General features: G+C 41.8%; 1 protein-coding gene across 1 annotated transcript in view; it reads right to left on the minus strand.

Moving 5' to 3' along the window:
• Positions 1–25,839, minus strand: part of LOC117447603 (neural-cadherin-like) — a 109,343-nt gene extending 83,504 nt beyond the window's left edge. The window contains exon 1 of the mRNA XM_034084369.1: positions 24,840–25,839. Coding sequence (XP_033940260.1) covers positions 24,840–25,839 — 1,000 coding nt within the window. The remainder of the gene's footprint in view (positions 1–24,839) is intronic.
• Positions 25,840–26,643: the final 804 nt, after the last annotated feature.

Raw genomic sequence — 26,643 nt, forward strand, 5'->3', positions numbered from 1 at the left:
TCGTGTTGTCATACTGATATTCTGTACAAACTGTGAAGACCACTGAGACAAATGTAACATTTGTGATATTGGGCTATATAAATAAACATTGATTGATTGATGTTTTGTGGCAATTATTGTACATTTGGTTTTGCGTACCATGAGCAGGACAAATAAAAATGAAATGAAAATGAAAATGAAATATGCGATTAACACATAAGAGAGGAGAGAATTACTTTAAGCTGTCAATGGAGCCAATTTTCCATCTCCAAATAAAACATTTGGCTTGCTCTTAAAAGGAATGTGATTCATGCTTATTTGGATCTTTTTAGTCATGTTGTTATAATCGTCATGCGGCAAAGTCAACGCATTAAGGACTCAGCGTCATGAGAAGAGTCATGGTTACGTTCATTGTCATGGTTCTTTAAGTTGTCCTACATATAAAAAGGAAACCTTATTGATATTTCTCTTTGACACTGAATACAAGGTTGTGTCTGAAGGCATTTGCTGTTTTCTCAGAAAAAGCTACCACACAAAGTTCTGTAGATGAGTATGAAAAACATTCCTAGCTTTGCTTTCACACAAGAGATAACATTAACTTTGACAAAGGTACAAGCTTTATAAATTTGTGATCACCTTACTGTCGTGACATCTGGTTTTGTTGCACCTCGCTCCACATGAACCTTGGCTACAGTATGTCACAATAAAGAGAAGTGATAATTACACACTCCAGGCTCAAAAATAACATTTGTAAATATGGATGAGCAAAGGAATTATATAAAATGTTTGAAATAAAAAACTATTTCATATTTGACTGAATAATAGAACAGAACAGTACTTAACATGGCCTGCCAAATACGTGTGCCAGCAGTATCTTCCTACTATCTTGTTCACAAAAATAAATAGAAAAATGGCATCGATGGCGAAATGTCAAGAATGTTGATCGACCGAGCGTATATTGAGTTTTACATCCAACGAATATTTGGATGAGTATAGATGAAGGAAAGAAGACTTGTCCTTCCAACAATGGAGACGGATCAGAAAGGCCTTCACTGATCTGACTGCCAATAAATACAATTAATACAAACAACTCCTTATAGAAATATGTTTTTTCTTTTGTATTAAACAAACAAAAAATATGTGTATCTAATACAACTGTGTTTTAAAACATTTAAAAAAAGATATGTTGGCAACCACCTGTATTAATGTATCAGATTCTATTAGCATTGCATGTTAAAGAACTCCTGATCTGCTTGTAGGGGTGCTCCCTCTCCTGTAGTGTGTTCTATAGGTTTCTGTGCATGTAAATGGTCTGCAAAAGGCTAACATCCCAAAATTTATAACAGAAGGAGTTTCTCTCTCCCCGCCTGAAACGCCTCGATTGGACCTCCGTAACATAGTGACAGTCACACTTCTATTTGTTAGCAATCCAACACAAAATAGAAATATGAAACCTGAAAATGAGCATGATATGTCCTCTTTAAATCTGCTAGCATTAGCTAAAGCAGTAAAACAGGATAAATGTAATTGAGTAAAATGTCAAAAATATTTATGTAAATGAAATACTAATGTAAAATACAAGTATTTCAATGTTCAGTAAATATGTTTGGTTACTTTCTGCCAGGTTACAGAGCCTTGACAAGATGTTTGGCATCCAGGGCTGATTCTAAGGCTCTCATCTGAAACTGAACCAAATTGTCCAAGTTTAATCATAAGCACAAACAACACAAACTGAAAGGATTTGAACTGAACAGATGGATTCAGGTCAAATGTCTCTTCTTTGCAGAGAAAAAAAAAATCTATTGTCGAACTCCATCGTCGAGAATCCATAATGATTGAGTTTTACATAAACAAGAAAAACCTGTAGAGAGGAAAAATGACACGCACTATTATAATAGAGGGTATGCATTGACGTCAGTTTTTCCTGTAATTCAACTGACTCACCCTCTCAGAAGGCCAAAGTTATAAGTGGAATAAAGTGCTTTACTGGAAGTAATACAAAATAAACTTTTAGGGTATCGTTTGGCTCTTTTCTGCCTGCCAGGAGAGAGGGAACCAACAGGACGTCAAACTTGTAACAGGCAGGGCCGAGGTCTCGCTGTTTGTTGGGTGGAAGGTAGACAGGACAGGTCTTAATACTTCCATCCGTAGGCTAACATTTATTTGGCCAGGCTAACGTTTTTCCCAATCTTTGCGCTAAGCTAGCACTGTGTTAAACACAACCCCGACCTTCAGCATGTCTGCAATGAGATCATGTTGATATTGATATTCTTATCTGCCTGTGTCTCCAGACAGCATCGCATACTAATTCCCCACCAACTGTTGCAGTGTTCATCTAATTGTGTCAAGTTGGACAATACCAATGATACCAACAAACTATCAGCAAGACCAACAGTAGAGCGTACACTTTCCTATTAAGACCCACACAACAGGAGTATCAGTAACACATAAAACAGGACTAATAGTCCATTCAGCGTTTCAGCTAATGCTAAATACACCATCAAAGCCAACAGGCCCAGTGCTCCCAACAAATCCATATTAGTCCTACGGCATAATGAGGGCAGTAACAGGTTGACTGTTCAAAGATATTTAGGTCTTCAGTTGGGTCCTAAAAGAAGACACAATGCTGCTGTATACATTTTTTATAAGGTAAATGTTTTACAATCCCTGCTTTAAAACGCTTGGTTGTCTTTTATCTCTTATCTAGACTTTTAAACTGTACATTTTTTGTAACATAGTGAGATTGAGAGTTAAAAGCTTGCTAACAGCGGGTGCAAACAGCCCATTTGTTGGGGGAGAAGAAAGGATCTTCAGGCTAAAATGGATTGGAAGGCAACATAAGAAGCTTAAATATGCGTTCCTTAAATGCCACAGAGGTTGGTTTTCTTTGAGCTTTTGATAGGCAGGGGAAGGCAAATAAACAAATGATTACTTTTCATTGTTAGTACAGGTGATTGACATTGTGTGGGATTTCTTGCTTCTGCTTAAATAAAAGTAGGGAGAAATCACCATCCACAGGTATAAGGCTACTTTTGCATAAGCACTACATTAGTAGTCAAGTATTGTATCTTCACGACTATCTGTGATATCACACATAATTATATCGGGCTCTGAAGTATGCTCTCTATTCTCAAATCTGTGATGGAACAATGTCGCTGCTATCCAAACAGACACTTAGTGTAGTAATAATATGCACTCGAGCATACGTACTGTACAGTACATTGCACACAGCCACCGTTCCTCCCATCGACCCACTGAAAATAACATGGATGTGCCACAGCCCGTATGCCCACCCTGTTGCACACTGTAAAGCACAGACCGGTCATTTGGAAAGGTGGCACGAAGAGAGAAGAGAACATATCATTCCAGTGCTCACCACTCTGCACTGCCTGTATCCCATAGGACAGCAAGTTATTTTATTGATTTAAAAGCTCTGAATGAAATGGCCCCCTCACAAATAGCAGAATATCTGTCATACAAGTGCTGACTGATAAGCACATTTTCACGGCCATCGTGATATGAACATGTGTGATAAACACATTGCTGCCTGAAACGAATAAGAACAATATTTGTATTTGTGGGATGGTAACCGAAACCGGATTTTGAAATGGCTCCAGGGCTAAAGCGCATCATATTTATTATCAAGCCGCATCCCTGCTCTGGGTGATGCTCCTGCACCTACACAAATACTCAAACACACATACACAGAAGAAGCAGCAGAGCAGTTAAGGTGACTCAACTTGACAAACAACTTTGTTTACTACTGTAAGCAACTGCAATAAAACCTTTGTAAGTATTAAGTCAATAACTACTATCAAAAACTAAACCAACTTGAAGCTAATGGCGGATTGTGACAAGCTAACAATAGATTTCTATGCAGTATAACTTAGTTTGCAACTTAGAGTTTGGCCAATTTCTCGCACACTTGTAAGAAGTACTGGCTTGAACAAAGCAGCCCCCCCCTCCCTGTGATTCAGTGCCTGCAGGAAGTGGTCCCTGCAGGCACTGAATCACATCAGAGGAGGACAGAGGACCAGACGAATGTCTGATACTGACTGATGGCTGTGTTCCTCCTACTTTCTAAACTTCTCTCGGGATAATAAATTACTTTATTGACAGTTTTAGATTGTTTCCACTGAGATATAAATGAGTCTGTATAGTGACTTTGCTGTTGTGAAACATTGCTGTCGCTGCTCCAGAAACAAAATGTAGGCAAGTTATTTAGGAAGTGTTCGATTCTAGACATGGACAAAGGAAATGCATATTCAGTATGCAAACTTTAATGTTGTTATTTATCCCAAGTCATTGTCATCACAATATTGAACAATGTTGTCACACATCATAGATCTTTCTCATGTGATTCAGGCCTACAGCATCTGGGCCAAAGCTTCTTTACTTTAGGGACACCAAAGAAGGTCCCTGGGGATTGCCAGTTGGATGTTAAACAAATACCAACCTTACAATTAAAGTAAAAATACATATTTGTGTGGCTTTTATATTACAATTGTCTTTACTTTGCCTTAGAATAGATTTGTTTCATATATTAGTGATACATCTATGATCCAAGAGGGGGGTAGTCACAAACAGCAACCTGATTATTTTAAGCGTGTCGTGACTGGAAAAGATTGAGAACTGCTGCTCTGGACTATTAACACATCCAAGGAATAAAAGCTAAATTGCTGAAGCAGCGTTTAGCGCCTTTACCCCAAAACTATGGAAAACACTACCACTGCATATCTGACAATCAGAGTCTGTGAGTGATTTCAAGAAAAGCACACCTCTTTACCTTCTTTCAGATCAAGAACCTGGTCTATGATCAGACTCCTTACCTAGCTTATTGATGCTCTGCTCGCTTTGATCCTGACTTTATGTTCATACATCGGTTTCATCCTCTTATTGTTTTTGTCATGTTTTATTGCTTTCCATTATGTATGTTTTTCTTTGTTATTGTTTTGTTTTCCCCTGTGAAGCAACATGATCTGAATGTTATGAAAGGTGTTGTATAAATACTATTTATTAATATTATTGTATCGTTTCAAAATGCAATATTCAAGTGCAGTCTCTCAGAAAGAGGTATACAAGGTTTGTGCCATGTGAGCTTTCATTTGTTCCTGCCTGTAGCAGGGAACATGTACAGGTAGAGGTGTGTTTTCTACAACTGAATACATCACATGGGTGCATTTTAAGTGTTACATGTATGTACAGAGCAGGGCCGGTTCTAGCCAATTTGCTGCCCTAGGCGAGATTTTAGCTGGAGCCCCCCCCCCTCCCCAGCCAGAGAATTGTACAGTAGAAAATATAAAGATCAATAGAGTATCCAAGTAATACACAATAGAATATATAAAGAATAAATGAAAAATCTCTGCAAAAGACAAATACACTACAAAAACGTATTGACATACAGTAGGTAATATTCATCAAAAAGGCTTCAAATGTATTCAATATTGTATAAACATGTTTGAATTGGAACATCACCTCCTCTAGAGGGTCCGGGGGTGTGCACCCACAGGAAGAAATGTTTGAACATTTTAAAGTAAAATGCTTCAATCTTGTGCACTTTGAGCACACAATTACTAGAGACTAGATCTAGGGGGTACAACTTTAAAACACCCATATGAAAAAGATCGGTTTACATTTTAATAATCAAATAAGTATGTGAACATAACCAATAAGCCATAGCCAATAAATGTAACTTAGGCCTATTTTATTTGTGTTGTTCATTCATATCTTATTTTACCTAGTTAACATTTATTTATTTATGCATATTTTTGTATCTCTCCAGTTTTAAACGATATATTTGGTTTACTGTCCTATAGTATACATTGAAATTATTTCAAACCTGTTCATCCCAATGAGTGCCTTGGAAATATTTGTTTACATAAATTGTGACCAAAACGTTTGAGACCCACTGAGATAACTTAGACTAAAGTGAACTATCTAAACACTCAGAGTCCTTTACCTCACTGAGCCTCTCAGTCTGACAGGAGAGCTCTCCTCCACCTTGTAGAAACATCTATTTCTTATATCCATTAGAGCAGCTAGCACCAGATGCTAATAACAACAGCGCCGGTACCGGTGCGCCCTCTCTCTCTCCCTCGCTCGCTCGCTCGTTCCCACGTTCACTCGCACTTTGGCTGTGAGCTGCGGGCGCCTGATAAGCCAACATCCCCCACTTTCATCACTTACAGCGCCCATCGTACAGGCCATGAAACGTGTAACCGGGGTGAAACGGGTGTTATCTTTACTTAATTATTAATGTTGTTACATCAAGGCCGAAAATTAGGATGAGCACCAACGGTCAAAAATGTTTTTTTCCCTCCCAGAGCTACCAGCGCAGCTCCCCCGCAGATCTGGCGCCCTAGGCGACCGCCTATGTCGGCTATGCCAAAAACCGGCCCTGCGTCAGAGTATTGAAGAATCATCGAATTTCGTCTTGTTTGTGCATTCATGTGTGCTTCGTGTGTGAAATTGTCTGTGCATGTATTGATGTGAAGTCCCGATATGTGTGTGTGTGTGTTGTACAGTACTGATGTGTAAAAGTAGCAATGCACACATGTTTCCAGGAGAAACAGCAGGATGCTCATACAGTATGCACCCCTCAGCTCACACCTGCTTTGGTTTAAGTGGAAAGTAGTAGGAGTTCCAAGAATGCCAAAGCAGCTCCAAAAAACTATATTTCCTCAAGGAATGGTGAGCAGGGTTGGGTGTTAATGTTGGTGAAGGTCGGGGGCAGAGAAAAGAGGAGAGGAAATGGCGATTGATATCATGTTGCTACCTCCATTCCAGCCAGAAAAGTGCACTGCTCATATAGAGGCTTTCATTTTCTCATTAGTCTCTATCAGCGGCCGTCTGTTAGTGTTACTGTGTGTCAGAGAGCTATCTTTCTCCCTCTCCCTGGTTTGATGATGGAGAGGTAATTTCAGCTTTATGACAGTACGACTCTAATGATGAGGATGAGAGAGCTGAGAGCATGTGAGGGTGGGGAACGGTGAAAATACTTTGTGTGTCCCTGTGTGTGTACATAGCAAAAGCACACATCTGTGTGTGTGTGTGTGTGTGTGTGTGTGTGTGTGTGTGTGTGTGTGTGTGTGTGTGTGTGTGTGTGTGTGTGTGTGTGTGTGTGTGTGTGTGTGTGTGTGTGTGTGTGTGTGTGTGTGTGTGTGTGTGTGTGTGTGTGTGTGTGTGTGTGTGTGTGTGTGCGCGCGCACAAGTGGGATAGGGTCCAAATTCTACTGCTGTAGCCATCACTGAATGGGCTGTTAATGGAGAGTAATGAGGGAGTACTTCCATGGCAGATGTGCCCTCCCTGCAACTCTTTTTCACCCCGAGACTGTAAAGCTGACCCAAGCGAGACATCAGCAGGCAAGCAGGCGCTCCCTCACTCTGATTACAGCTATGCATGTGTTGCCGGAATTTCGACCGGGTTTGTTCGCTTTAAGTTTGCCAGCGTACCCCAGGAAGTAAGAGTAAGTATCATGTCGACATAGCATCTACAGTCACATTAAATGACAAAAGCCCCGGCGGTGTCAGCCAGGCCCAAAGATCAGTTTCAGGGCCATCTTCTTCACTGGAGTATGAAATTATTTTAGCTCTCGGCTCATTATAGGATTTTAAAATGCATTATAGTTAGGGCTTTTATGGTGTGCCGCGGCATTAATTCAATTTGCCCCATTCACGCTTTCTTATTATCACGCTCAGTTCAAGCTACAGGGGGAGGAAGCTGCTGAGCATTGCTCCCCGGTCTTATCTTTAAAGGATATAAACTACACTACCCAGCTCAATCAGAGGCAGCCCGGACTGCTCCATCCCTTCATACAGTCTCCCCCTCTCCCTTTCTCCAAATGCTGCTTCCTGTGACGACCTCCATCTCTCTTTCCACCCTCCATCCCTCTCACCATTTCCCTCTGAGTTGGTGATTGATGGCGGTTGTCCTGGGAGCCCTTTCAATATCTATCCATAGAAGCACATGCTATATAGGCAAGGACACACACACACACACGCACGATCAGGGACGCCAAAACACTCAGACACACAAAAAGTTAGACCAGGGCCAGGGAGAAGCAACAAGGGGAATCGCACAGGTTTAATGGGAAAACAGACCATCGTGTGTGGGTCAGACAGCATTAATCTATCACTGCAACCAGAACCTGGGTCTGTGTTTGTTTAGCACACCAGAGGAGGGGAGCGGAGTCTTGGAAGACCCTATCACTGTCTGTTATTGTGCATAGGTATAATAATGTGTGGCATTATTGCAAATGTATTTCTGCAGAAGTACAGCAGATTAGTATGGAGCAGCAGACTCTGACAGTGTTCCTCCAATGTAAATGCTGCAGGCTTGTACAAATGCACAGAAAAAACATTATCCATTGTCTGCTTACACATGTACGCAACAGCCTACACACTGCACTCCTCACATGCATTACACTGTAAGTCAGCATGTGACTGCCGCCTGGCTTATTGGTAATGGGGGAAGAGGAAGAGAGGATGAGGATAAAGTCCTCATTTAGATATATAATCCAGTGAGCAGTTTGTCCTGTGTGCACCATCATCTCCCGTCATTAGCAGCAGGCCAGAAAGATTAAACAAGATCAATGTTTATCACCCACTGTGCGCAAGAGAAACCAAGTGTTAAAGCTCCCCCACCTCATCACAATAAATCACAATATCTGCTATCAGAGCCACGTTCGCAACAGAAATCTATGATTATGTCTAACATATCATCACATGTAGAAAAGACCAATATTAATCAACTTTAATGCCCCAAATCTGTGTTAATATTCACACATTCCCATTGGATAATCTCCTACTAATATTGTTTTTTAAGAGCAATGCTCCATCAGTAGGATTTACTGTAAATATATGTTGGTCTCGCACTCAATCCAAATATTAAGTCAGGCTGAGTGACTCATTTGTAACTTTGAGCGAACGATTATTCACGGGGCTAACCGAACATTTAGGGGCAGATCCTCAATTTAGCGTTTGTCACACGCAGCCATTTCTCCATCAGAGATATCCATCAAAACCAAGTAAACGCACATTTGGACAATTTATTTTTCAAATGACTGATTAAATAGCAGCTGTGTTGTCAGGGCATAAAGGGCAGGCGTAATTATGAGCCGATAACTTGTGAAAAATGGCATGACCTTAGCTCAGAGTCTAAAAACGCTCATTATTATTTGTATTTATTCGAGTAAAATGGAGTTACGATGGCTGCTGTAAACCCTGTGCACTCAGCTCCAGATCTTGATCTTTAATGTGTGGCAGTGGCTCGTGCCAATCTTTGTGTTGCCGCGGCGAGGCTGGCACTACGACATCCCTATCCCATCCTCCTCTGCACATCATCAGACTGTAGAGACCATATGGCCTGATTAGAACACAGAATTAAGCCCTTCACTGTCGAGGCAGATCGAAAGAAAAGCCATGCACGTTCGCAGGTTCCGCTGACACTAATTGTTAGCCTGAAACAAAAAGTGAGAAACCCCCTCACACACGCTCCACCCACACTCACAAGTTTGGAACAGACATAACAGAAATGTCCAAATACAGATGGGAAGAACATAACAAAAGCGTAGAATAAATAGTCAAAGCCAGATCATACAGCAAGCAGGAAGACAAAAGGTGTTTTGTATGTCCTCCTTTGTGGTGTCTGGCTGCTGTTTGCATGTCTACCTATATATCTCACTCTCACACAAGCACACCTACAGTCAGATTGGAAAAATCCATATAACAGCCCATGTATGCTCTCCTCTGAATGCTCATCAGCCCTGAGAGGCACTAACAGTTTCTCCACATCAAAAACAGCTGCTCCTGTAATCAGCCGTCCTCTGGCTGTGATGGAGTTGTAGTCCGTCTCCCTGTTTCCCGGAATTGATTAAATAACTGAACCATGAGATGGACGCCATCTTCAAACATATTTTCTCATTTGAGCAGTAGTTCCCTCGCCTTCTACATATTCTTTCTGATCGCCAGTCAGACCAAAAAGTCTTGTTCTCATCTCTTCTGTTCTTTTTTTCCCTTCTGTATGGCAGTCATTTTCACATTTTCAACAAAAGCCCCACTCACACTGCAAATTGGTGTCGCGCAATTACAGCAATGTCTGCACTTCCTTGCAAAGCAAAGTTCATGGCATGTCAAAACATCTCAATAGGCAACTTGGCCGTCCATGTGATCTTTAACTTTTGGTCAGCATTAAAAATCTCCTTGTTCACAGTTCACCCGGCAAAGCTTTCAAAGTTGTCTGTGTCCTGCGTGTTTATCAGTGCCTTCTTGGCCCACCGAGAGCGGAGCTGCAGCCATTGTTATGCTCAGTTAATTGGACCTTTGGGTACAAAAGGTTGAGAAATTCAACACCAAATAGATAAATAAGCACAAGCATTGAAATCCCATGGCATGTCCCCACGCTAGCTCCAATGTTCCCCTGCTCATTCCAGCGGTCCTGTCTAAAAGGCTGATTCATTAGAGTGCTACAAGATAGTTATATCAGCCCTCTGACTCAATCACACACCTATCTCTGTGCGCGTTTGTAAACTATCAGCAACAGTCTGCCACAGCCTGTTCTGCGACAAATAAATTGTTGTTTAAAGTGATGTTTTGTGACTGGGAGCAAAATAGCTCCTGGTTAATCAATAGCACAAAATCAATTCAGTTCTTTGGGGAAAGTCACAAAGAGGCTATCCAGCATACAAAAAGGTGGAGCTGCGACAAAAGTTATAAATGGACACGGAGAATGGCAGGCATTGATTGGAAAGCCAACTGCTACACTGTGTTCATTAAAACAATCCTAATTTAGCAGGAGGCAAAATTCCTGTCATCAAACTCCTCAAACCTTAAAAAATCATTATTATTAGATAAAACCAAAGCTTCTCAGCTGTTGATTGGTAAATGGTCTTCATTTATCACACAGGCAGGCATTCTGGGGATCTGTGCAGCTTGAGGTCAGCAAGACATTTACCTGACAGCGGCTGACTCTGTGCAGTGTCTGGGGTTGACAATGTCTGGTAATGGGCATCAATAATGCAGACCCTCGGCCAGATAAAAACTCCCTGTCGCCATGACTGTCCTCACAACACTGCAGCACTCAAAACTCCCACCGCACACACCGAGCTGGTCTAATTTATGTGAGTCGACTGTTTTCATTGCAGGCTTCTGCTGTAATGAGATATATGCACTGCTTGTGTAAACAGTATGACAGACATATTCACACCTCTTGGGCTCTATAATAATGTTTTTTCACAACTTAAGTCAACGCATGATGCCCTGACATAAGCATATACGCATACATAATTTCTTCACTGTTGCAGTTGCTCTGCTAGTCTTTGCCAATTGGATCTGTCGCAGGGTCGATGCTGACCTTAAGCAGCCGTCTCTGTCTTTGTCATTATGTCATTATAAAATGTGGTGCTCATGCTATTAGTTATATTCATTAAGGCATGGCAGGTCTTCAAACCAAACAAACGTTTTAGTGCCACAGATCTCCCTGCCAAGTGTCCTTCAAAGAAAGAGAACAGCATCAGTCAGCAAATGCCCCACAATGACACATTTAAGTGGAAGAGACCTCTAGGAATAATGACTCCTGTCAGCAGTGTTGGGACTAACGCGTTACAAAGTAACTAGTACTCTAACGCATTACTTTTTAAATTCAGTAACTCAGTTACCGTTACTACATGGTGCGTTACTCCGTTACTGCGTTAGTTTTTTTATATAGTCAACAGCCAGGCGAACAGAGATGAGAACTGTACTTAAGTACAGTACTTGAGTAAATGTACTTAGATACTTCCTGTGTCACATGCGGAGACGGGCTGTGGGCGTGTTTGTGTTGTTTACTAACAAGACTATCATGGCGGCGGCGGAGCTCAAGTCTAGTTTCTCCACCTGGAGATATTCTCACTATTTCACTTTTGTCGAGCACAAAGAAAAGAACGTTTTAGTTAAATGTAAGTTGTGTCCTGGCGGGTCAAAGAGCCTATCTACTGCCCAAACCAGTCATTCAAATCTCTTAAAACATCTGCAAAAACAACATGCTGGGACGAAGCTAGTAGCTAAGACCACAGAGACTCAGCCGACGCCACTCCACCTCCACCTGCACCGAAGCAACAGCGGCTGGATTTTAACCAAGGGACTGCTAGCCATGGAAAAGTCGATAAAGCCATTGCACGGTATGTTGTAGAACACATGCAGGCTATTGCTACAGTGGAGTCACCCGCTTTCAGGGAGCTAGTTAGCATGATACCATGTCCGGGCGGCACACGGCATATGGAACGGAAAACTTTTTCCAACTACCTGGAGAAAGAATATACAAAAATGTAAAGCCAGCTAATATCGATGCAATCCAGATTGCATATAATGCATGTCAAGTTGATCAACAGATTGTATTATTCTCCAATGCAATAACAGTACTGAAATGAAGGCTATAAGGGCATTAATATAATGGGAGCCCTTTTTTTAAGTAACTAAAAAGTAACTTTTCACAGTAACGCATTACTTTTTGGTGTAAGTAATCAGTAAAGTAACTGAGTTACTTTTGAAATGAAGTAACTAGTAATGGTAACTAGTTACTGGTTTTCAGTAACTAGCACAACACTGCCTGTCAGTCAGAAAGGTATTCTGGAGCCGCAACATCCGACAAAGGTAGGGGGTCAGGGTGCGGGAAGAGTCATCAAAATGTCGGCTTTTGTATGACCCTTCGTTTACTTTCGGGTTTTTTTGTAGTTTGCTATCATTTAGTGGGATGCTGTTAACAGCATTCCCACTAACTGTTATTCTACGCACGAAAAGTTTATTATTATTATTCCGCCGATATTTTGGCCCTCTTCTCCTCCCGCATTGAACATCTCAGAAACTCCGTTCAAACATCAAAACGTTCAGCTCGGTCGGGAATCGATGGCTATTACTTTTCTCATTCATAACTTTCATAATTCTAGAGATACATCCCATAATACATCCCATTTTTAACATTGAAGACAATAGAGGAAATCTTCAGACTTCAACAAGTCTTCATGTGACTTCAACTGCTAACTGTTCATTCATACTTTCACTCAGAAACCTCATTCCAACTTTAAAATGTTACACATCTTTCTGACATTATTCGTGTAAAACTTACTTTTAGAGAGATTAAACATTGTTCAGACCTTGTTTTAGAGGTTTTCTTCAGATTTTAACATTAACTAGAGTGCGTGATGTCACAGCTAGAGGGTGGAAAGTCTTGAAATTTGCCTTCATATATATTTTTTAAACTGCCATAATTCCTAAATCCTACATTCCTGAGACATAATCTATCATGACAAACGTAGGAAAACATCTCGTAGCTTGAAAAATGACAAATAATTAAGCAAAAAATAATTGAACAAAATGCCTCTTGCGTTTCTAGCTTTTTGGGGGCCCTATGCAAGATGCTGTTTGGGGGCCCTAGTTTTGACAGTTTTTTTAACTACAATGGGGGGGATTCCGAAGCCTTTAAAGGTCCCATGTCATGGCCATTTCCACTGATCATAATTCCATTGTTGAGGTCTACTAGAATAGATTTATATTGTGCAATTTTCCAAAATCACTTTGGTTTCTCATACAGCATCTCTGTAAACTACGTGTATTCACTGAATTTCACTCTCTGCCTTTAACGGCTCGTTGTAGCTTCAATAGCTCCAGCCCCCACCCTCCCTGTGAGCAGAGTGTGCTCTGATTGGTTGGGACGTTGTGAATCGAGCTGAGCTCCGTGGAGGTGTGGTTTCCTTGTTTAGCGATACACAGCGAAACACAGCCAAACTCACCCTGAGCACACACAAAGTCACAGCCGAAGTAAAAACAATAAGTGTGGCTTGATATTGAGAAAGAAAAAGGTTGATAAACGCTGTGAGAATGGGTCTGCAGAGAGAATTTTGCCGCGATCCCAACTGTCTGTTATCAGCCTGCAGCCAGGGAGGAGATATCAGCAGAGCTGCCTGCACTGAGTGTGTGTGTGAGGAAGTCCGTGGATTGGTCAATTTGGACCAATCAGCGGGGGCTTAACGTAACGGCTCTGCGGATTGGTCCATTTGGTTCCGGGTAACGCATGACATCATGAGTTACCCGGAAGAATCAATGGACAGTGACGTATCTCCATCGAGGCGTTTTGGGGAGGTTTGGTTTTGTGTTAGAGTTTTACTCGCTACAGGGTGTACTTTGAGGGGTTTGACTCTGCAGACCGTTTACATGCATAAAAACCTTCATAACACACAAGGGGACGGGTAATAACCGGAAAAGCATGACATGGGACCTTTAAGATGATCTGTGGAGATGCATCAATCTGTTACACTTTAATAGGAACACAGGCTGATTTCATGAAAATCAAGCAATTGAAAATTACAAAAAATGATATTAAAGAGGTAAACAATAAGGCTCCTCTATGTCAATAAATGCAAGAGATGCAGCATTTTCTCAGCTGTCAGCCCAACGATGATTTGGACTTTATAACCCCAAAAACCAAAGCCACAGCTTTGCTATCATTGCAGTTTAGTCGTGTTTATATCCTACATTGGATTTGTAAGCATATAATGCTTCACCGAACACTCACAGGAGGAGGCTTGGCTGTCTGCAAATAAAGACGGCTCATTTGAATTCTCCCCAAATATATTGAGGCTGAATCTGAACTTTGAATTCTATGCTCCCATCATAATCTTGGCGATCTTGTTAAAATTGTGAATGCAGAATTTAAAATACTATGTGACTGGTTTGCAGTTAATAAATTATCCCTTAATGTGGCCGAAACAAATTACATGTTATTCAATACAAAGTCTGAGTAGAAATGACTGCATTATACGGATTTGCAATACAGAGATAGAAAAAGTTGGTGCATGTACATTTTTAGGACTGCTTGTTGACGAAAAACTCAATTGGAAGCAGCATATAAATTATGTACAGACTAAACTGTCAAAAACAATAGGTATTTTGTATCATACTAAGAACATTCTTGAAGAAAATATACTCTTTATAACAGTCTATTTCTCCCTTACCTTTAATACTGCTCCGAAATATGGGGAAACACGTACTCAACAAATCTACAAAAAATAATAACATCCCAAAAAAAGGTATTACGAATAGTCTGTGGTGTTGGTAAATATGAACACACAACTCCCATATCTAAAAAAACCTCAATCTATTAAATTATGTTCAGATAGTACAGCTTAAAACAGTACTGATTATGCACAACATGTTCCATAACAAAATGCCTAATAACATTCAAAAGCAGTTCCAAACCACAGCGTGAACATATGAATGTAAAAAAGTCACTTGAAAATAAGTGTTCACAATGTTTATATGCAATTATGCATATATTATTATTATTATTAATTTGCCAAGTGCATGTGTACCTATGTATATATTTATACATAGTATTTTAATTTCCAAAAAAAGATAGTTGAAACTGCTATTGACATGTGCAGAAAATGACCCTATATCTAGTTTTCGTATATATATATATGCATTTATTGTTTTCCTGCCCTAACTTTTATTTAATTTGTTCTCCTGTTTTCTTTATTTTTTTGTACTCCTTAATTTCTATACGTTTTTGACGCAATAATGCCGCTGTATTAGGATGATGCACGGGAGGGCTACTTTCCACAGGCTATGCTTCAGCCCTCCCGCTTCTACTAATTTTGTTCATCTTTGTGTACGTATGAATTAAACTCTTTTTGTTTTTCGGATGAATAAAAAAACAAAAACTTTCAGCTTGGGGCCCCCTAGTAGCCGCAGGTGCCCTATGCCCCCGCATAGTCCGCATATAGGAAGAAACGGCCCTGCCTCTTGAGGGCATGGAGGCCCAATCCCAAACCACTCCCTCGACCCTACCCCTCCGTGATGGAGTGAACTCCGTCTGTAGCCACACTCGCAGCTCAACGAGGCTCCTTCCTGTCAGATGGAGGGAGTAAATACGCACTTCCTGGGGGCTTGGTGAACGCGCAAATGGAGGGGTAGGGTGTAGGGGGCGGTTTGGGAATGGGCCTACTTGAAAACAGCTTGTTTCCTGACGGACACACACAGCGTGACTCCAGTCAGGTAGAGACCGGTCTCAAGTCAGCACCCCTCCACACTCGTTGCTTTGGAACAGCCCTCAATATGGCGGACCCTCCGCGTGAACGCGCAAACGGAGGGGTAGGGTGTTGGGGTAGGGTGTAGGGGGCGGTTTGGGAATGGGCCGAAGTGACAAAAACTTTCAACATGCCTCCATTAAAGCCCATTGTAATTTCAGGCTGATATTTCCTCACGGTAGCAGCCGCACACCTTTAGTTAAACTGCCAAAAAGGCCACATTATTAACCCGAAAGTACACAAAAATTACACTTCAGATACTCAACTTCCTTGACATGCTTGACGTTTTGAAATTTCACAGATATCTGTTACGGTTGTTCCACAAAACGTTCACATGTAAGAGGTTTATCTCTCATTCAGAACAATGCAAACCTTTGATCTCTACAGAGCTCGTTAGCTCAACTATAAACACCTGTGTAATGGAACACAATGATGTCATCGCTCCAACTGACATGCTCAGAGCAGCAGACTTCAGATAGCAGTGTGCCAACAGTCCAGCCGTGAAGACATCTACGGGACAGTTTTGAGATTTCTCCAAATACCATTGCCATGGCAACACAATGCTCGCCTTGAAACACGGTTTTCTCATAACTTCAGTGAAACTGCTCCAAACAGCCCAGAACTTCACAGGTTTGGTAACGATGCAGCCATCAACGCATCTAAGCGTAGTATGGGGTGTCATCAAATGTCGTTGCTATGACGACGGATCATTCGCCATGAAACATGATGTCGCTTTAAGTCCCATCAACACGGTCCAATCGTCCCCCAATCTTCACTTGTATATCACCGGTCCATGCCTCAACAGCTCTACGCCAAATCTGAGATCTCACCATATGCCGTTTCCATGGAAACCCATCCCTCGCCATTAAACATGATGTTACTATAACTCCTATGAAAATTGTCAAAAAGTGCTAAAACTTCACATGTGTGCCAACAGTCCAGCCGTGAAGACATCTACGGGACAGTTTTGAGATGTCTTCAAATGTCGTTGCCATGGCAACACAATGCTCGCCATGAAACACGGTTTTCTCATAACTTCAGTGAAACTGCTCCAAACGCCCCAAAACTTCACAGGTTTGGTAACGATGCAGCCATCAACTCATCTAAGCGTATTATGGGGTCTCATCAAATGTCATTGCCATGGCGACAGATCATTCGCCATCAAGTTAGTTCAGAAGTTTGCAGTTAAAATATTCTGTTGCTTTTCCAAGCCTTTTTACTTTATTTTCTTCTCTCATCACACATTCAAGCCCCCAGTGTTCATGTATCATTTCAATCTAAATTCTTCACTTTCTTCTTACACATTACATTTCAGCATAGCAGTTTAGCGTCAGTTGTTCAGCATAAAGCATTCCCACTAGCAATTTCTTCAGGAATTGCATTCTCTAGTTTTAATCCTAATGCCATCACCGCCAAGTCATGTGTGTGTCTTCACCTAACAAACTGTTAACCACACCCTTGTCATATCATAACAAGTATTTATTTTTCAACATTGATTTTAAACTGTTTTATGAGGCACATAAATAGTGCATCTTTATTTGATATGTTCATCTTGATATTTCGGAAGTTGTCATATTATGGAAGTCTATACCACAATTGTTTGAGTAGCATTCATAGCGTATAGGTTGACTATGGTTATCTTACGGTTCACTGTCTGTCTGTTATAAAGTGATACAAAATAAGATGTTAAATATATAAATAAAGATTATAAAGAAATAAGATATACCTAAGGAAATAGTTCCTGAAAAGAGTGCATGGCCCAAACAGGTTTGGGAAGTGATGAAGCAGCTATTTAGTTTGCAGGTTTGAATTAGAACACTTTTTTTTGACACTGCACCATGTGTCGGATCAGATCATCACCTGCCTTGATGCTGTCATTTATTCTAATATCAACCATAGACTGTATATATAAATATAATTAGATATATATAGATATTAACCCTTCTTCAGTTCCCCCTGCCTCCTTTGAGTACATTGGGTCTTCATATGATATTAAGTGACCCACTAGTCCAAGGTATGTTGCAGACTAAGTGGCCTTAGGAAAACCACCATTAAAGGAAATAACAAACAACATATGTTGCCGGTTATTTAAAAGCCTTGTTAAAGAGTCCCTGGCCCCTTGTTACCTAACATAACAGTGTTCCCCATGACCTGCAAGTTAAAAATAGTTTGATCGTCTGCAGTGGCAGCTATATCCTAAATTAATATCCTGTTTCGGGTGAGAAAACACAATATTCTGTCTTTCTATCTCTCTATCTTCTGCTTTCTCTGTCCACGTCATTCCAAAGGTCAGGTCGTATTTTTCTCCACATCCTCCCTCCATTTGCCCCTGAACAATCTTCAGACAAACACCCGCACACCCTGCCCTTTTCACCACTGTACAGTAGTGTATTTTCTCCCACCCCTTCGGTGCCCTGTAGCCTTCCTCTCCATACAGACAGGAGTACATGCGCACCTCATTCCCCTGCTGCCACCCCAATAGCTTCTCACACCTGCCCTCTAACCATCTGACAATTATGTTGCGCCAGGCTGACCTCTCATCAGCGGTACACAACTCCCAGCCTCTGATCTGGCTGCCCTTTACTTATCTTCAGTAAAGCTTATAGGCACAGGGGGAAAACAATCTCGCACTGACATGCTTTTATACACCCCTCCCATCGTATTCTGCCTACATCTTTTCCCCCATCTTTCTCATTCCTCTACTGGTTTCTCAACTTTGCCTCGGTTAACCTTTGTGATCTTAAAGCCACGTTCTGTGGCGGTGCCCCCAGCATTACAGCTTGTCCTGACCTTTCTCTGCCCGTGAAAGAAGTGCCTTGTTCCCACTTTAAATATCTCTCCACACATGGAAACTACTTTTCCTTCCTCCCCTCTTGTTCTCTGCACTTAATCCCATCTTTTTTTGTTTAAACTGTGACACACACTAGGGCTGCACGATATATCGTGTCGTGACGATAATCGCGATATGCGCATGCGCAATATTCACATCGCGTGGACATGCGATTTTCTTACTTTTTTTTATTTTATTTTTAGGACTTGCGATATTAAGTAGGCAACTTAAATTAAACACGTCATCTTACAATTATTTTGCTGCTTGCTACAAAAGGAAAACTTGCACGGCTCTCAGGGTACTTGAGTGAGTGACATGCAGGCTCTGCATGCACAGCAAACCACCAATCACAATGACATCTCCAAAGCAAACGGACCCCGTGATTAAAGGTAAAAACACTGAATAACGTAGTTTCATGTGTTTCCCCAGGGCAGTTCGGCGCTGCTAACCGAGCTAGCTCAGCTTGTTGCTCTGATAACTTAAGATCCAGACGTCCGTGACTAAAATCCTTCATCCGGTTAAATATAGTTACAAAAAATACCAATTGTATAGCATTAAAGTTCAAGAAAGGATGGTTTGCGGGGAAAAAAACTGTCTTTTCTTCAATTCCTGTATGTTTTCATATCGCAATATATATCGCAGGGGGGGGAATCGCAATGTCAGTTTTTTCCAATATCGTGCAGCCCTAACACACACACACACACACACACACACACACACACACACACACACACACACACACACACACACACACACACACACACTCCTATTCACTCCTACCTGGCATCAGATACATGCAAAGACTATAGAGAAGAGAGGACTGCAGGGATGCTGCTGAGACACATCCGTTTATCTGAGAGACCAGTGAGCAGAAATCAAATGCTGCCGGCATGTTACAGCTTCACAGCATGTTGTGAGGCAACAAATCTGAGGATCTCTGCTGCGGGTTATGAGGATACTGAAAGGACAATCATAACAGTTAACAGGCTGAAACACAAACCCATTTACACGATTAGATTTGTACATGGTGGGGACGAAATCCTCACGTATATGCACATGCAGCCACCACACACATGCTTACAATCACACACACACATTATAAAGCATAATCATCACGGGCAATTTTTACTAAATTGAATAGATGCAGGCAGCTTTTTGTGAAATAGTTTTTCTACTTAAACAAACAGCCTCACAGTCATAAATTACAAAGAAAATGAGATCGGGTCTATTCTCAATTCATTTCACATCGCAAGGGGAATATGCAAATACAGTGTTGGGGGGGGGGGTGTAGTAAGGAAAGGGAAATTGGATTAAAGACAGCATGAGGCAAGATGTTGACTGTGAGACGCAGACAGTAAAAGAAGGAGCACGGAGAGAGAGCAGAATAAGGTTGCCTGGTGAAAAAGACTTAAAAGCGGTGATTACCACAGGCTGAATGCCACCCTGCCCACGGACACCTAAAGGAGAGAAAGAAACCACTACACTAGCCCTCACTCCACCTCACAAAGGACTGCAACGCTGGTTCAATACTCCTCCTAAACCGTCAAATACCATTAACAGATTCCTACTCAGGTGTGGAGAAAAGGATTCTTCGGGTGGGACAAACCAAAAGCAAAGGAAGAGGAAAAAAACTCCACCAATACAAATCTAAACTGACGTCCTCTGTGGGCAAACAGAAATCCTTAACAGGAAGAGCTGCAGAGGTCCTTCACTCCCTCTCCTCAAAACAACAACACATAACTAGTTTCTGTGAGTCATGGCCTACTTCCATTACTGTTACCTCTTCTGTTCTTCTTACACTGCTGGTTTGATACACTGGAGCTATGAAGAAAATCTCAATTCACTGTTTTCTCCGGGGATTGGTGCACTGAATATAGTTTAGAAAGTAAATATTTCTCCGACATTAGCAGGGGACCTAGCCAAGGAGAAAGGAGGAATATCAAGGGGCCCTGAGAAAGAACAGACTCCTCAGGCAAACAAGGTGAAGCGACTGTATGCTAAATCTGATGCATCGGGAGGGCTGATTCAGATTTACACTGCACAGTTATCCTGGCGTAATAATTCACAATAAGAATAGTATTGCATGCTAAAGAGCATTTTGAAACAAAATAACAAATAGCCTATCAATCAAATTCATTTTTGTATTTGTTTATCGTGTGTTTTGTCTCTTTTTATGCAAATTAATAACTTTTATTAATGAGTCTCTATTATGCTAGTGATCAAATATATTGTACGTGATAAGGGGGCGGGACATCTCCAAGTGGTTGACCAATCACAATAGAGCCGGCCAGCTAACCAATCACAGCAGACTGGGCTCTGGTTTCAGACAGAGGGTGAAAAGAGGTGCTGCAGCACAGGCAGTATGAGAAAGGTAAAGACCTCTTTGGACATTAAAGCATGTCACTGTACAGAAACTAAATACAAATATGAAACTGAAAATAAGCATAATAGGGCCCCTTTAACTTGATATCATTTCCTTCAATAGGAAGGTGATTTAAATAATTATTGTCAATATACATTTCAACATCCATAAATCAGAGTGACAGGAACAGTGTGATAACTGTTCAGGTGATCCTTCAATACTGTCAATGCATGCAGACTTTCACCACCTCTTAAAATATCTGCTGCCTAAAAATAATGGTTTATACATAAACTCTGACCATAAGTTAAAAAACATAATTGTTCTTATTTCATTGATACAAGTTTGGAGTGAGGTAATTATTAAAAGAAAATAAATGAACTGAAAATGTTATTTTTTCTTTTTGCAAAGGAGAAGTCATTCCTTACTTTGCGGGTGTAATTAAAAAGTGGCGTAATGGATCACAGAGTAGTGAATATGTAATATAAGAACTATTACCCCAGAAATGAGAATAATCCTAAACTGGTTAGGCAATGTCACTGTTCACACTGATCGGGCATATGTGACTTGTGTTGCATGATCACATTAAGAGGGTTGATTTATGCAGGATATGGCAATCAAGACCATGATTAATTAAATCAGATATATTAAATGATCTTAATTAAATCCATCACTATGAGAAGCGACCACATTTTGGTGTATGTAGGCTATCTGTCTTTTTAAAAATGGATGGAAATTCTTCAAAGCTGTCATGACAGTAAATTGGCGTACTTAGCACATAACAACCTCATTATTCAAAATGTATTCCAAAAAAAAACTTTTTAAATTGGTTTTGATTAACACAACAGAGTACAAAGACATGTAAGTGTTCAAACAAGTCACTTCTTAGAGCCCCGGGGGGGTAAGCAAGGGTAGTTTTTGGTAAGCACATTTTCTTTTAGGTAAGTATGTCAACGCGGGTGGACCCATACTGAGAGTAATTCAGTACTGCTGTTCCATCTCCCCCTTATCTGCAGCGTGCCAGAATAATTTATCCAAGATATCTAAGTGTCAAACTAGACTTTTTAATCTCCATTTGAACAGCACAAATAACTGCTCTTCTGATGGCTCTCCTCATAACACTGTACGCACTGGAAACTTATTAACATAAGTAGCCTTGCACCAGTCTGATTAGCATTTCATTCTCACATTAACCAGCTAATGAATACACATTTAGCCAATCTAGTTAATCATGTGCTCTTTCCCCCCAACATACTGCAACAAACATGTTTGCATTCTTGGAATTACCCAAGGCACTAAACATTAAGCAGTGAACCCTGTTAGAAGATAATCAATAAAGTCAACATCCACATACAAAGCAGGAAGATATAGCTTTGTGGTAATTGTGGTAGTTGTAATAGAAATATTGCTCAATAGATACCACGGAAGATCAATAATGCAATGTGCGGATGCAATTAACTCAAACATGTCATGCTACAACTTTGTTGCTGCTTCACATAAAGATGTATTTTCAAGATAAGTCCATCAGAGAGAACATATTTTACTATAATTAATGGGTTGTTGGATACACTGAGTTTGTGGCTCGTGAGTGACATGCACAGCAAACGGCCTACAGCAATTATTCCTGATCAATTTATCAAACAACCAAAGCATGCCTTCCAGTCGTCCAACAATAATTGAAAATGGATGAGAAACAGCAGAAAGACACCAAAAATATTTGTTTGGGTAATATATATGGACATTTTTCTCTTATACAGGAAATATGTTGTCCAAAAACAGGTACTTTGTCATTATCGTGTGAGATTTCCTGTATTTATACATATCCAATTATATATGGGAATTTGTACATCTGTGTTAGAAAGCAATCGACGGTATGCACAAGGTGTTGTAAAAATGAAAGGCAACAATTCAGTAGAATACCTACAATGATGATGCAATACAAATAAAAACCTGAACCTGTCTCTGGGACGTATATTTGATCTCTACTGGTTTTCAAGGCCAAGTTATTCATGCTGTGGCTCTGGATTGTGTAGAGGGTGCCCATTATTTTTTCCAGCCCTATATACATACATACTGTTATGGTGGGCACTGAATGCTGCTGAATTGAATGTTCTTTGAACTGCTGGCAGACTGCTTTCTGTTTGACATTCAGCAGGTGACTGTCAGCAGCACGGACAGCTCTGTGCTACAGAGAGTCCACAAAAGGGGAAATAAGTTGAGGCGATGCAACACATGGGGCCTTATTAAAACTGTTGTTATCGTACCTGGGATGAATTTGAGTATGGCAGTCTCATACTTGCATACAAACAAACCTTCAACACATGACAAAAAGCATATTTTTCTCTTTCTGTCCATGCCTTTATCTGTGAGACAGAGCATTGCCACGCCCAGGCCAAATCACATCCAAAGGTAAGAAGCAAATTCACTTGGGAGATTAGGTCCAGTCTCCACAAATGGAAAATAAAAAAACCCAGCTAAAATGGACTCCTTTGCTCAGAGAGGTGTATGCGGGAATTGGGTATGAGACAAGAAGAAGAAAGGCCTGTCCTCTCGCACTCCCAGATGTAAGGATTCTGTCAGAAAAGCGGTAGTCACATAAAGAACATGCCATGCCTTTGATCAGGAGAAGAGAGCTACGCAGGTGAGTGAGGTAAAATGGAGGGAGGTATCTAAATATCTGTCAGACTCGAGGTACGCAACTGTGCATTAAAGGAAAACCCAGACAGAATTCGGACTATTTTTGCTCCCTCTAAAAAAACCTCCACACGCCCTATCGCAAGAATGTGGCCCAATCAGGTGTGCAGTTACAATCTAGAACATGCTGTGCAATAACAGCAGCAGGCAATTCAATTGAAAACAGCACACACTGTTTCCCGCACACTGTGCTGCTCAATTACAAAGCAAATCATTTTGGTTCCTTGTTTTTGGTTTTTCTGGTTGTTGTTTTTTTGGGAGTCTATCTTTTCGGAGGGAGAAAAACAAAACTTGAGCAACTACAACACTGGTTTCATCTCTCCTTCAAGAATTGGAGAGGTTGTCTGACTGTGGCTGTGCTACACATCAAATCCCTGGGACTAGAGTGAATGAGGAGGATTAGAGGGGTAATGCTGCAGATGAGAGGGAGCGAGGGTCGCAGTGGTTTGCCACTCTGCAAGGATTAGCTCTGAAAACAACTTCACAGTCACAAACTCTGTCAATCAAGGATATACCTAACCAGTTCACAAAGGCCCAGAGGGGAAACAATCTCCCCCCTGCTACAAATGAGCTTGTAATGTCTGATCACAAGAAATCTGTCATGCATATCATAATAAATTAGTAGAATATTTCGAAATGTAAAAAAAAAAAATCATCATTGTTGGTATGTGTCTGGATGTGTGACAATAAGGCACACCTGTGGAATGAGATGCAGCTACACTGACAGCCCTATATGATGCAGGCCTGTAAAGGGCCACTGATGAAGGGCCAGATGGCAGCACAAACACATATGGATATGTGCAGCAGGGCCATTTAAAATAGGGCATCATCCTGGGGGGGGTGGAACGTGAGGTGGGGGGGGGGGGGGGGTGTTGCACAGCATCACTTAAGTGCGGATTAATGTAGGAATATTACACACCTCGTTTGTCCTGAATCTTAACAGTGAGCTCCAGAACAGGCTCTGTCTCCCTATCCAGCCTGCTGCTGATCGTGATATCTCCACTGTCGCGCCCCACGGCCACCGGGGAGCTCTCTGACTCCGGGAAAACCAACTCGTAGGCGGCTGACGGAAACCTGCTGGGGCTCAGGCTCGTTATGACCGAGCCGACGCTGGCGTCTTCAGACACATTGAGAAAAACCACCGTGCCCGGGTCAAGCAAAGCCCTCGGCCACCGTGCCCCCCTCCCTGACCCCGTTAATTCAGCAGGGCGCGTGGCCCACCTCTGTGGAGATATCGTAACCAAAACACCTTTACTGGTCAGAGCGGGCCACCCGTGGTCTCTGGCGAAAACATAGAATGTGACTTTAGAGGGGAGCCCCAGTATTGAGTCAACAAGCAAAACTTCCCCTGTTTTCGGGACAACATAGAAACTGCCATTGTTGGGCACGGACATGTATGTTAACTCTGCGTTGTTTCCGCTGTCTGCGTCCACAGCCTGCAGCCTGCACACCACACTACGGAGAGCAGTGGTGTCGTCTAAAGTTATGTGCACGGTGTCTGCACTGCGAAAAGTCGGTTCATGATCGTTGGTGTCCAAAACGTCCACTTTTACCGTGGCGACCGGGGAGACGACAGACTCCGAGACGCACGTCTGGCAACAAACCCCGACGCTCAGCAGGTATTCTGAGTGAGCCTCTCTGTCTAAAACCCGGGAAGTTTTTAGCAATATATTCCCCCGCTTGTGGTGGGCGAAGGCGCGGAAATCTTCGCTGCCGTTGCCGTACAGTTTGAAGTGCATCCCGGAGACTGGGCACCATTTTTGCGCGTTGATGCGCCTCACCGGAATGCTCAGTCCGTTCACTTTGGAAGCAGTCGGGGAGTTCTCAAAAACATGCCCGTGAAAGAAAGGCAGCCGCTCCTGCGTTTGAAATCCAGCAGCCGGTTTTAGAAGGCAGCATAACAAAATACCCCAAATCATGTTGGTGGCAAGTTATGTACCTCCAAGCGACAGAGAGGGCTTAACAAAGAAAGCATTAAAAAAGATAAGAGAAACACTTGAGAAACATATCCGTCATAGTTATCCTTATTATGATCCTTCCCGGATAGCCCTCTCTACTTAGAGCCTTTTCATCCTGAGAGATCCGTCTCTGGGCTCCGTGCAGCTCGGCCGCGTGCAGGCAGTCCTCGCGCTGCAGGGAGTGGGGCTTGTGTTCGGATCCAGCGTTCAGCACCAGAGCACCGGACAGCGCCAAGCGCGGGGGCGTGGCGGAGCACAGTGGACGGAGCTCCTCGGTGAACCTCACCCTGTGAGCTGGTCAGGAGGGTCCCTGCCTCAAAGCTGCTCGCGCCCGGTTGAGCCTGCAGTGCACGCACGCAGCAGGAGCATCCCCAGCTGTATGACACAAATCCGCTCTCAGCTTGGAGTGTTGATAGAGTGAAAATCACTCATCCTTCCTGTCAGGGAAAGCCGAGTAAACACCCCTCCTTTTAACACTGCCCAAAAAACTAATACTGGCTCCAGTGAAGCAGTTGGGGCTGCCTTGCTCAAGAACACTTTGCCAGCTGTTGTTGAAAGAGGAATCACTCATGCACTGCACTCAGCTTCCTCCTGTCAGTCTGACAAACTGATTACATGACCTGAATTCCCCTTTGAACTAGAGGATGAAGCTTCTTCAATGCACTGCATTCCTGCAAAAAAGATCTGCACACAATATTTACGGCTTGAAGAAAAAAAAACGGGGTAATGCATCAATATAAATGATACAGCTTCTTATGTCTTTGC

The sequence above is a fragment of the Pseudochaenichthys georgianus genome, chromosome 6 (genome assembly GCF_902827115.2).
Source record: "Pseudochaenichthys georgianus chromosome 6, fPseGeo1.2, whole genome shotgun sequence".
Taxonomy (NCBI): domain Eukaryota; kingdom Metazoa; phylum Chordata; class Actinopteri; order Perciformes; family Channichthyidae; genus Pseudochaenichthys; species Pseudochaenichthys georgianus.